Raw genomic sequence first — 12,974 nt, forward strand, 5'->3', positions numbered from 1 at the left:
AGAAACAGTTAGAGGAGCTTACTTGAAGCATTTTTTTAAGTGTATTCATAATTCATATACATATTGACAGGTCTCTAATACAGCATGATTTTGATCGTGTCACTGTCTTCTTCTCAGCTTGACTTTTTAAGCTTTTTTTTTTTTTACAAGAATAACAATAAAAAATGATAAAGACAACACCATGTACGACTCACTTTTAAATTGTATGGCAATGCTTCTTGTGAATGGATTTTGTCGCTCGAGAGTGAAAACCATTCTGAAGTACTCGGTAAGGCTTACTCCCCCATCGGCCAATCGCAGCCGTTCATATGACACCTTCTCCAAAGTTTCCAGTTCCCCCCCAAAAAAAAAGTTTTTCCATCAATGTACGGCGGCGTGCCAGTCCTGCGGAACGTCCCGTGAAGAACGAGCGCACGTGTGCACCCGGTACACAGCCCCCCCCCCCCCCCCACGGTGAAAACTGGTCAGTGTCCTGTTCATCTTTGTGCCGTCAGCACAGTCAAAGATGGCAGACACGCATTAGTCCATAGTGTTAGCCCCTCCTCTGTCCCTCTCTTTACACATAACGAACATTTTGTACTTGAAAAATAAGATTGTGTCCATCGGATTTTTTTCCGTGAATCTGTACCGTAAAAACCCCAGTGATGAAAAATAAGAACACTTTTCAAAAGGACCAAAAATGGAATCAAAGACCCAGATATCGGCATTTGTTTTCAGTTTCTCTCGCTCGCTCTCTCGCACACACACACACACACACACACACACATTTTCACACATGACTTTTGAAAGGCAACAGATGTCCGTTCTCCAAGGCAATAATGTCTTTGTGGCAAACTCGACCCTGACATTCCAGACATCACTCTGGCTCCTCCCTCTCCAGGAATGAAAAAATAAATCCAAATCATGTGTTGACCGAATATAAAGTGAGATACATCCATTTCATTTTCATGAGTAAATACTGACGAGGATACAAAATAATAATGAGGACTAAAAATAATAATTGTGGTCATCGTAATGTAAGATAGAATACTACTTGTGAGAGGGTGTAAAAGTCTCTCTTTGTTTCTTTTCTGGGTTTGACGCCCAACTTGCTCCCAAAACGCCTCTGCATAGCAACCAAAAGAACACTTAAAGAAAACGGATAATGATTATACAGATGATGATAAACACGAGTGTAACACTTTGAGGAAAATCAAAGTAAGCCGAGAGAGGAAGTTTGTTTCTTTTGTTCTCTACAAAAAAAGTTCCTTTCGTTCCACCATCCGTCTTTTACTTGTAGCTCCATTCCGCTCTGTTGCATGTTCATGTTTGTTTTTTCTTTTTCTGCTTTTAAGTCAAGAGCAACAATTCTCTTAGAAAAAAAAGGGAAAAAAAGAAGAAAGAAAAGGTTTCTTTTCTCCATTGTCTTACATGTAAAATAACGCCCGTTGAGAAATTGTACATCCCCTTTTGTTGTTCTCCGTCACGGATGCCAGTCCTGTCCTTTCACATTTCGGGCTGCTTCACAAACAAGTCCCACTCCTCTGGCTTCTATTGACCAAACGAACCTGGCAAAGGGAACACAAACAAACCGAGGTCAGTACGATCAACAAGGACCCGCGCATTCTGATACAGACGATGAACCGCTTTCACCAACAGCACCATTTCTTTAAATGGAGAGGACCTCTTTTAGAAGTCTCTTGAAGTGCACCGTTAGGCCGGTAATCACCGGTTGTGTTGTTATTACCACGCAGTCCTTTACTGATTATCTGAAGCACCATTATTTAAATGTGTAAGTTTAGTCCACTGATTTAAAAAAAAGAAACTAAGATATTTGCACAAAACGTGATGAAGTAAGGGGGGGAAGAGTCGCTCAATCCTGAGCATAACCGTTAGCAATTTACTGTAATCTTACAAGAAGAGAAAGAGAAGGGGAGATGTACGCGTCTTTAGTTTCCATGAGGCTGATTGGAAGTGAGGGGGAGGGAGTGACAGGCAGCAGTGCAGCCACTAAGGTGAGGTGAGGAGGAGTGGGAGAGCCAGCCAACAAAGAGTAGAGTAGGTATTGCATTGCTGTATGAAATTAAATTGTCTGAATAGAAAAGGTATAAACAGCCCTGAGGCAATAAACTGGAGCCCATTCACTGAAGGTCCATTAATGAGAAACCAGTCTCCAGACAAATGGTGTTTCTCGGGTGAAAATGTATTTGTGGTGATTGAACGCGCCGGGCGGTGATGTGGGGGTTTTATACCAGAGAGCTGGCTGCATTGCATTACATGTTAACACCCATTTAGGGAAGCTGCGTTTTCCAGGCTATACGACTCTGGATTAGGGTTGGGCAACGTAGAAATTCCTCTTCTGACGATATTGTTGTCGTCAGAAGAAAACACAACGATGTAGAAAATAAAAAAGCTGAAGAGAGAGAGGCGCACTTAGGCTGGATATAAATACACACAAAGTGGCCACAATGTATAGGAAGTAAGCGCTATTTTACACAAGGGCACGCTGAGATCAATCATCTAGTAGTAACTGCTCTTTATATTCTGTTGCCCCGATGATCGAGGGTGGATTGCTCACTGCGACGGTTCGGTGGCTATTTGTGGATGGAGTCACTGGCAGACCTGCGTATTCAGTTTGACACAAAGTGAGTGATGCGACACTGTGTTCTAGTCCCTGTAATCATCTTAGTCCAGAAGTCATAATATAATGGAAAAAAAAAAAAGATGTAATCTTTTCCAAATGTTCATCCAACAAAATATTCAGCTTCAATCCATATTTGTTGGCGTTTCGCTACATTTGCACTGCTGTCGACAACGGTTTAATCTCCTGCACGCACCATAATAACGGGGTGGTCAAGCAGCAATCTAACAGCGCCGTAAATTACATTCATAAAACCACAATGAAACTAAATCTGAAATATGCCAGCATGTTGTCAATGTATTTATTATTTCAGAGAAAAAGAGAGACTGAATATAGTGCAAAAGCAGGCGCTGCATAAGTGGTTATCGCTCCGTTATCGTGGACATGCGAGGACCATTATCGTGACCAACCAATATTGTGTTGAATGATGAGCTCGTCATATCGCCCAAGACTCGTATGGATGCACACGAGGTCACGCAAGCATTTCCATTCCATTTTATGAAAGCAAGAAATAATAACAATAAAGGCTCCAATGACTCGATGATCTTTGGCGCAGCATTGTCTTTAGAGGAGCTGACATTGTATTGTTTTGTGTTGTAAATGTCTTCCCTTTCACTTCATTTTCTGTTGGCTTTGATGAAGTTTATTGTCGCAGTTTGATCATTTTAATTTTGCTTGCTCTCTAATTCGCTCTGAGAGCGACACACACACCCTGGCCCGGATGTCCTGTCTGATCAGCCCCATTAGTCAATATTTGGCACCAGCGCTTCCTTTTGCCGCACCCCGTGTTAAATTAACATGTTAATTTAGACCTTAAATGAACATAGACCGACATAGGTAACCGGTCCAAATTATTCCGGGTGGTTAATCGTTTACATCCTGAATTCACACTATGACACATGCTGTAGACACATAGGTACACGAACACACAAAACCAAGTCTAAACTTACAGCTCCCAGACTCCGGTGTCTCTTCTTCTTCTGCGTTTCTCTCAGCCTCTCTCTGACTGCTCCACGCACACTGACTTGGCTGGCCGGATGCTCTGGGTGAACTGAGTGGAGGAGGGAGGAGGAGGGGAGAGAGCAAGACAGACAGAACGAAAACTGTCAGGGTTCGATGACGAGACGTGCGAGTGGGTGGTGAGGATCTAGAATGGCAAAGGAAAATGAGAGTGAATCACACAAAACGAAGACCAACCTCTCCTTCTTTACCTTGTGCTTCGGACACCGCACTGAGAAGTTATCTTCGTTCAGAGAGCAATCTGGAAGAGGGACAGGGAGTTTCAGTACAATACAGAAACCACCACACAAAGCTTACATGAAAGGACAATATGTGTTTCAAACAGGCACAAACCCTTATTAGGAAACTGTATTTAACATGAACTCACTTTCTAGAGCGTGTCTGTATTTATTGCATCCACTCACCTGCTTCGATAGCGCACATGTAGTGGTAGCGGAGTGTACAGCCTTTGCTGTAGCAGCCCAGGGTGGAGCCAACCATCTCACAGTATGAGCAGCACTGAGCAGAGACAGAAAGAAACGGTAACAATCAACATCAGAAATATGTTTCAAGGCTGTCAATTCCCAAAACAAACACAGATAAAGAAGACACTTACTGTTTCTCTGGCGCCATCTAGTGCCTCCTGCATGCCATACAGTCTCCCATTGACAAGATACACCCCACTGGTCCACACTATGCATCCTTCATGGACCCACAGCTCCTCCGGGTCCATGGGCATCTGAGGCAGCTGGGCGAGTTGGGCCAAGGGTCCCAGGGAGTCCAAGGCGGGCGGAGGGGGCTGGAAGGGCAGGGACGCCTTACTGTTGGAGGGCACCATTCTGGGGGAATCCTCACTGGATTTGTGCCTCCTCTTAAAGCGGGGGTGCGAGGTCAGCTTTCTGTGTTGAGGTCGTTGCTGAGCTTCGTCTGTCGGCTGCTGCTGCAGCTGCTGCTTGTCTGTATCAAGGTCTGGCTCTCTCTTAAGCTTCGGGATGGGCCGGATGTCTAGATTCATGTCCCAGGTCAGAGACGTTGTTTTACTGGTGTAGGAGGAGAAAGACGACGAGGAGGAGGACGAGGAAGAGGAGGAAGCGGTGTTACTGAACTTGCCAGTCATGTGCATCATCATTTCCTCTCCACCAGCTGTCGGGGCAGTTCTGACTCTAGCGGGGAGAGGCACAGCGTTTGAATCCAGGCTGGTGGCATAGTCCCTCTCAGTCGGGGGCTTGGTAAACTGAGCATCTTGTGTTTGCGCGTCATGGTTGGTGCTCAAAGCATTTGAGCTCACGTCAGAGTTTTGTCCTGTTTTGTTTGTGCCCGTGGCCGCTTGACATTGTCGAACCTGGGGCTGGTTCTTGGGGAGCTTTGCAGCATATTCAGCTGGATAGAAAGGGCCGTAGAGATCTCCAAGATGTTTGTAATTTGCCCATTTCTGACACAGGCAGCAGAGCAGGCGGCCGGAGTGATTGGTCTCTGTAATCACGGGGCCTGAAACAATATAGCCAGATGAAGGAAGTGCTTTTCCCGACTCAAGTGTCGTCTCCACCTCGTCTGTCTCCCTTTTCTCCGATTCTCTGTCTCTCCTAGATAACTGGGAGGAAGGAGCTGAGGTCAGGGGAGAATCAATCCCACTCACGCCCACTTTCCCTCCGACTGCACTACGATCTCCTTTCATCTTCTCCTCCTCAGCATTTACAATGGTGCACACTGCCCCAATCTCTGGTATTTTGTTCTCCACGTGTATGTGCGGAACAAACAGGCCCTTTATATTTGGGTCCGCGAACACTCTATTGGTGCCAGGGCTCCCTCCTCCCCCTAAAGGTGTATCTGGGTCAACTTTGGCCACCGATGGTGCCGTCGGCCCTGCTCCTCTCCTTCTCCTCCTCTGACGTCCTCTGGCCTCTAGTGACTCATCCACACCTTTTCCACCTCTGCGTCTCCTTCGCACTGGTTTGACCTCGATCTCTGGCTGCAGGTCCTCATTCTCAACATCCACTTTCACTATCTGGGTTAAAATGGGTGGGGTCAGTGGGGGAGTGTTTTCATCGTCGGTCAGCAGGGGTGCTTCAGGGGGTGGTGTGCTGCACGTAGTCTGGTCCAGCGGTGTGGATGACTCATCAGCTGAAGTTGGCTCGGGTGGGGCTGAGAGAGCACTCTCAGTTGTGCCCTGAGCCTGTTCTTGGGGCTGACCCGGCTCCTGTGTTTGGGCTTGGTTCTGGGCCCTTTTTTGTTTATTCACACTCCCTACGGGCCTCCCTTTCTTCTTGCCAGATGGGAAATAGCCTTTAGGCACAGAACTGTCTTGTAGCTTGGAATCTTGTGGCGACAGGCTGCCAGAGGACATCGGATGTTGCCTATTCAGCAGGTTTCCTTGAGAGTGGGGTGGGGTGGCTCCATAGTAGTCACTGCCCGGATAATCATCAAATCCCATGTCAGATTCTTGAAGTTTCTGTCGAAGGAGGTTAGCCGCAGAGTGCTCCCCTCTTCTCGTCTCAAGCTGCTGGTAAGTGTTGGTGAAATGCTGAATGTCTGACAGGGCAGATGAAGATGGAGGTGGGGAACCCTGGACTGGGCGAGGAAGAGGTGGAGGAGGGGGTAAAGGTCCGAGCAAAGCAAAATCCTCCTTGTCACCCGATGCCAATGAAACAGTGGATCCCAATCCAAAGTCAAAGTCTTGTTTTAGGGTTTGGGACGTCTGATGTGGATCACATGGGTAGGCAGACGGGGGTAAAGGCCCGGTCTCATCAACTCCTCTGAAGGAAATCATGTCGTTTAATGAATGACTGTCATCCATGTAGCTATCATCCCCTCCTGCAACCCTAGGGAAATGTGCCACGGCTTGGTCCTGTGAATCATTAAACGGTGTCATTTCTGAGTGAGAGAAGCCTGGATAATGATTCGACTCATCATCAACATGGCCTGCTGACTTTTTAATATTTGGTGTGATTTTCTGCACTATTGCCTCCAGTTTCAAACCTCTGCCTTTCCTGGGAGGCATAGCCCTGGCATTACCACTTGATGGAGATAGAGGTTGTGAATAGGTATTCTCTCCGGGCAGAGGGGAAGAGAGCCTGGGACATGGGATATCTGAACTGGATGAGTCATCTTCATTGTGATGACTCGACTCAGACTGAGCCCCGGGGGAGTGATGTGAATTTGTGGCAGCTCTCTGCTGAGACGCATCCTGGAGTTGCCTTTTGGCGGGAATAGGAGAGATAAAAGAACGAACTCTCCTTCGCAATATCAGCGGGTTTGTGTCTGCAGAACCCCCGGCTTTAGTATGACGCTGCACTTGTGGCTGTGTGGAGTTCATGTCAGCAGAAGGCTTGGGAGAGCCGGGTGGAGGAGGTGGGCAGGGATGTTTGGCTTCCTCTGCGGCTCCTCTGGGGACCTCAGGTTCGGCGGCATTTAGGCCGTGAGTCATTTGTGGTGGAATGGGGACGTGTGAATCTACAGGAGCAGGAAGAGGGGGAGGAGGAGGTTGTGTTCTGTAGAAGGAGTCTCCCTCCATCATTCTAGCGCCTTCTCTGCCAGAGTGTGTCGACTCCCACATTTTCAAATCGAAGAAAGCGTTTTGATGATGGAGGGACGTTTTGGCTGCGTGTAGCTCCCCGGGCATGTCAGTTTGTGAGACCATCCTCTGCCTCGGTTCTGTTTGGCTGACCTTATGTCTTCCCGGCGAAGAACCAGGGAGCATCATCATCTCCTTTGATGGCCTGTTCATTGCTTTTACCCAGTCATTCATGTCATGGGGGTGATGAGGGGGGCCACGAGGGTGAGGGTACATTTGAAGCTTATTTGTGGACTGCGCCTGGGGGGATAAATTGTGGTACGGATGGTGGGAGGGAAAATGTGGGTTACTGCGTGGCATCATATGCCCTTCTCTTGCATCTCCAAATCGATAACCAGGAAAACCGCTGCCACTGCCCGTTGATAAATCAACACCGTGAAGATAGGACTGATGCCTTGAAGGTGGCGATAAAGGGTTAGTGCTCAAAGAATGAGAAGCCAGGGGTGTAATATCAGCATTACCTCGCCGGTAGGGGTCCGTATTCATCACAACAGATGAATGAGCAGACTTGGAATGATACTCCATATCAGCATCGTTCATGCAACCACTGCCGAGATGATCAGTCTGCAACGTGTCTAAGACAGCCTCCTTTGATGCAGTTTCCATTTTCACCACTTGTTTCTCTCCGATATCCTTTTTACTCAGATCACTGGCTGCTGCTGGAGAGGAAAATGGCTGTTGAATCACAGAGGCTCCACTCAGACTTTTCTCCCGCTCTCTCTCTCTGTCACTTTCCCGGTCCCTCTCTGGTGTGCTGCGTCGGTTCGGCGACACATCACAGATGACAGAGCGCCGCCCTGATGGGGCTAATATGGAGCCTGATGATTTCTGAGACTCAGTTTGACCAATGCTGCCCGTTAGCGGCTCTGGCTCTTGCAAAAGGAGCTCCTGCACAGCGGAGGGTGGAGTGGACACATTTGATAAGGCTTTTCTCTGTGGTAGAGAATAGTCAGCTAAGTTTATATGTTTGGTTGGGGGTTGCTGGGACTCTGCCGCCTGTGTTGAATGGCTGTGGGACACGCCCATGTCATTTTTCTCAGCATTTTGCATTATCTTAGTGATAGACACTTCAGACTTCACTGAGGACTGAGCATCTGTGGTAAAACTAGGCTCACTTCCATACCTCTGGTTCGGATGTGGAGGCTTTCCAGTGCTAACCATTTGTCCAGAATGAGCAGACGCCTCAGTTATGCCGTACGGGTGTCTCGTTTGAAACGGTTGCTGAACTTGGAGATGGGCAGGATAGGCCTGCTCCGGTCTGCCATAACGTCTGTCTAAATTGTAACCTTGAAGAACCTCTTGTAAAAGGCTGGGAAATTGCTGCAAATTATCCTCATGACCTTTAGCGCCTGCTCCTTGCCCTCTCTTTACCAAAGCCTCTGCTACAGAACCAGCATCTTTTGGAAGCACAGGGCCATAACCAGCTGGTGATTGTTGATACCCCAAGTATCTGGAATTTGATTCCATCACACCCGCCGGGCCAGTCCTCCCTCTGCTTTTCATTGACAAATCTGAGCCATATGTTGATTCTGGGTAGCAATATTTATGCAGTCCAGACTGGGGAGGATTTTGAGGCCGTCCAAAATTGGCTTTTTGGTGAAGGGAGGAATATAAACTCAGATCTACACCTTCCTCCCCATTATGGCCGCTCGATTCTCTTAAGAAAGAGTGTTTCTCGTCTATGCAGTTGCCTTGGGGATGCTTGCTTTTTTCAGTGTGACTTCCCTCAGACCGAGCTGAAACAATCACACCGACACTACTGGCACTCTGGTGCTCCTCAGAAGTGTGCTTTTCTCCCCTCTCGTTGTGTAATCTGGATGCGGTGTGCAACCTGTTTTCTTTGTCCTGACAATTTTGTGAATTGACCTCTCCAACTCGCTGCATTTGGCTACGGCCTTTCTCCATTTTGTCAACCGGGCCTTCACTTTCATTTTTGATGACCTCCTTTTTTAATTCTGTTGTCCTCCTATGACCACCACCTCTGTGGTCACTGTATGTGAGACCAGGCTCTGAGACACAATTTGGCGGAGGAGGAATAGTAGAGGAGGTGGATGATGGGGAGGAGGAAACTGGAGGTGTTGAATGTGAAGTTGGGCCAGTCTCTGATGACTGACATCCAAAGGATGGAGATGACGACAAAGAGGGAACGCGTACTTTGTTTGCTTTAGTTTCGGAAACACTTGGTTCTTTTGACGGTAAATGGGAGGCAATTGTTTTAACAGCTGATGCTTGCCCAGTCTGTGTTTGACTCTGAGAGGGAGGGTGATAGCCGGTTGGTTCAGACCCACTGCTTGCACCACTCATCTGCCTCACTCTCCCATGTTCCCCTTCAGAAAACTGCTCCTCACGGTCCACCTTGGTCCTCGATGAGCCTCCAACTGACATTAGTGAGGAGTCTTCATCAGCACCAGTGTCTAAGATGGCGCCGTCACCAATCCCTGGCGCACTTCCATCTTTAACTGTGCTAGTGCTTGAGGCTGCACTTACATTTCGACTTCTTGGTTGTGATGGGGGCACGCCGTGCATTGCCTGTTGCATCTGCCCCACATCCTTCCCCTTCTTTTGTGAAAGCACTGAGTCGGTGAGGAGCATGTGCTGAACTGTGTTTGGTAAATTGGCTACTTGTGAGCTCAAGGCATTAAGACTATTCAGGCCAGCATCCTGCAGTTTGTCAAGTGGAGAGCATGAATAAATAGAGGGGCCTTCCTCTCGTGAGCCGACTCCTGTGCCTAAACCCAATTTGTTTCGGCCTGTTGGAGGAAGACTGCTCCCTCCAACTGCACTCATGCTGTGAGCTTTATGACTGCCACTGCTACCACAACTACTGATGCTGCTATTTGAGTTGGGTGTGGGACTTAATTGTGGCATGGTCTGCAGTAATCTACCTTGACCATGGCTGCTACGGGGGTTTGACGAAGGAGGATGCGAAGGACCATGACCTGAGGGGTTTGCATGTACCTCTGAGACGCCCATCAAAGGGGACGGAGAGGAGCTACAACTGGGGGAATGCACTGCAGAGGCAGCTGGTGAGGGGTTGGATATCGGGCTAAAGTTTTGGTTGATTTGGGTTTGTTGAGCATTGGGATGCATTGGTGATTTGGCTATTTCTTGAGATGCTGCTTGAGGTATACTGGGATTGGAGGCTTGATGATGTTTAGCATATACAGAGCCTGGAGACGGGCCCTGGTGCTGCATCTTGAGAGAGTTGTCGTAACCTAACCCTAAGTTGTGCTGCGAGTTGCGGTGCTGTAGTGTGGCTTGCTTGTGAAGCGAAAGTGTCTGCGGGGAATATCCAGGATAATTTGAAGCATGGCAACTCTGCTGAACATTCTCCATTGGCCCCACATTGTTAGCAGCAACTGAACTGGAGACTGAGTTTGAACTAGAGTTGACACTGGGAGAACTGTTGACTTTGGGATCGAACCCCGTGCTAGCAGCCCCTTCGAGATATCTCTGTGGAGGAGGGCTGTACACTGATGACCCTGTGGATGCTCCACCCTGTGGGGAGTAGTGTGGGTACTGAGGGGTCATCCTGTGCCCAGAGTGAGGATAGCTCCTATGCTGCTGTCCATGGTGGACGGCTGGGAAGTTTTGTCCAAGCTGGCGGTGCTGCATCTGAGAACCTGGCACTGACTGCATTGCAGCATTCTGACTCATATTGTACTGATGAGAAGGAGAGAACGCTCCAGCACCAGCAACTCCACCCGAACCAGCACTTGAGCCGTAGTCTACTGGATATGGTGGCATCAGGCCAGATGCTGGTGCAGTGCCAGATCCAGCATGCCGATACTGGTGAGGTATATGTCCATCAATATTAGGGTACCCAAACCCAGCCCCATAAGCCATGCCCCCCCTTCTGTGCCTGTCCTTTCCAGCCATCGAAAAATAATAATCCATGGCCTCCTTCCTGTAGGGGTTGTTAGTGTTGGCGCTGTGAATGTTACCCTGTGTTGGCGATGCCTCCACAGCACCTCTGTTTCTAGCACTGTAAGCAAGCATGTGGCTGGCTTGACTGGGGTGGTGATGGCCTCTGTGCAGGCTCTGCTGTTGCATCCCCGCGTAATCATCCGTCATCCTTGGGGAAATCTGGGGATCTGCTGGCTGAGGGGGATACGGAGTTCCCCCTCCACCCCTCCCACTGAACCCCGGGGGAAGCGAAGGGGGAACCGGACTGTTAGAAAAGTTCTGCATTGTTTTTCCACGTTTGGATTAAAATGGAAATAACCGTCAGTGTCTACACCAGGGAATGCTTCTGATCAGAAACTGGAAGGCTTACGGCAGTAACCATGAATGACAAAGAAAAGAGTCTATGGCCTGGCAGTAAAACAAGGAAATGCTTTGGAAAACCAAATAGTTCAAGCTGAGGAATATCTATCGCAGATGTTATAATCACTTTTTTTTGTAGCAGAAAGTGGGTAGTGAGGTTGAACAGACAATGGTTTTATCGATATATGAAAAGGCCAAATGGTAAAAGTCTTACTTCTTCAATGTGACGATGGTATATGGATATTTTCACTTTTTTTTTTTTGTTTAAAAAAAAGGTTCACTGTACAGCTGGGTTTAAAAAAAAAATTGAACTTTGAAAAGAATAAGAAATATCTCGTGAAGCAGGTTTCTACTGCAGAAAAATACAAGACTAAAACTGTGCAGTCATTCCAATGAAGCTGAAGCAGTTTGGCACCGAGCAGGCAACGATATCACGTCTGACACACCACCATGTGAGATGTTCAAATGTCTTTACATGTACACTTCTCTGCTTTAATAACAGCTCAAGCAAACAGAGCTATGTTGGAATTGAATTGTGGTCCAATGGCATCTTGTGCAAATAAACAAAAACAAAAATCTCTCAATAAAACCATCGAGAATGCGTTCCGTCGCGACAATCCTTCAGTCCGTCAATGCGTTTGCCAGGACCCGACTCACACCTGTGTGAGACCAAAACGGCAGTAACTTGAATCAAGAGGTCTGAATCCAGACCTTCACTGAACACTCCCAGAGGCAAACACTCCATTGATATTCTCATCAGCTCTTGGATGCAGAGTGTAATACTGTTTGAGATGTTCTTTTTCTTGGTCATTCCCTTTCAAATACTGTTGTTAGTTGTCTTTTGTTTTGCTACGGCATGCATTCATTCGGACTGTAGAATTCTTTGGTCCCTATTTAGTAATCGTTCTTCCCTCGTACCCCAAGATTGTTCTCGGTGCTCGCCTCTATCTTCAGCATGTGGCTGTCTTACCTTCGCTTCATTATGTTCACCACCATTTAACTCTACCTAGTTCCATGGCAACAATTTTCCAAAAGGAGGGTAATCCATTTATTCCACCTCAAGTTCAGTCAATTCAAGCACCTGCTTTCGGTTTTTCTCTCTTCAGTATTTCCATGCAGATACGTTCATTTTCCAGGAGCTGCTGACCAGAAGCCTTTGCAACTCTGCAAACACAAAAGATGAATCAAAATAGTTAGCACACAAAAAGGAAAAGGTATAATTTATTTAGTACACCTTGGTGCTACATGTCTGTAATAGATATAAAGAAGAATAAACTGTGGGCATTCAATAGCAATAAAAAGCCTCTTTGGGTTAGTTTAATATTCAGTTTGAGTATTCTATTCAATCTCATTTCAGTGGTAAATTAAGATGTATTTATCAATGCAACTACTACTAATTTAATTCAGTGTTGCACTAGGATCATATATTGCAGATTACATCGGCATTTCCCATAAATTGACTTATTTATTTAGCAGGAAAAACACCACGGTCCATCACAAATATATTCACCAAACCAA

At 47.1% G+C, this 12,974-nt stretch overlaps 1 protein-coding gene across 2 annotated transcripts; it reads right to left on the reverse strand.

Moving 5' to 3' along the window:
- Positions 1-459: 459 nt before the first annotated feature.
- tcf20 (transcription factor 20) lies at positions 460-11,560 on the reverse strand. Of its 2 annotated transcripts, none has more exons than XM_079281779.1 (5): positions 4,236-11,560; positions 4,045-4,138; positions 3,832-3,881; positions 3,571-3,671; positions 460-1,547 (listed from the first exon to the last, which is right to left on the reverse strand). In XM_079281779.1, exons 1-4 carry the CDS (start codon positions 11,379-11,381, stop codon positions 3,612-3,614), a joined length of 7,350 nt encoding a protein of 2,449 aa, XP_079137905.1. In that variant the 5' UTR covers positions 11,382-11,560; the 3' UTR covers positions 460-1,547; positions 3,571-3,611. The 2 variants fall into 2 exon arrangements, with proteins under 2 accessions (XP_079137905.1, XP_079137904.1); XM_079281778.1 differs by having other exon boundaries at positions 3,818-3,881.
- Between the last annotated feature and the right edge of the window lie 1,414 nt (positions 11,561-12,974).

The sequence above is a fragment of the Melanostigma gelatinosum genome (genome assembly GCF_949748355.1).
Source record: "Melanostigma gelatinosum genome assembly, chromosome: 13".
NCBI classification, from domain to species: domain Eukaryota; kingdom Metazoa; phylum Chordata; class Actinopteri; order Perciformes; family Zoarcidae; genus Melanostigma; species Melanostigma gelatinosum.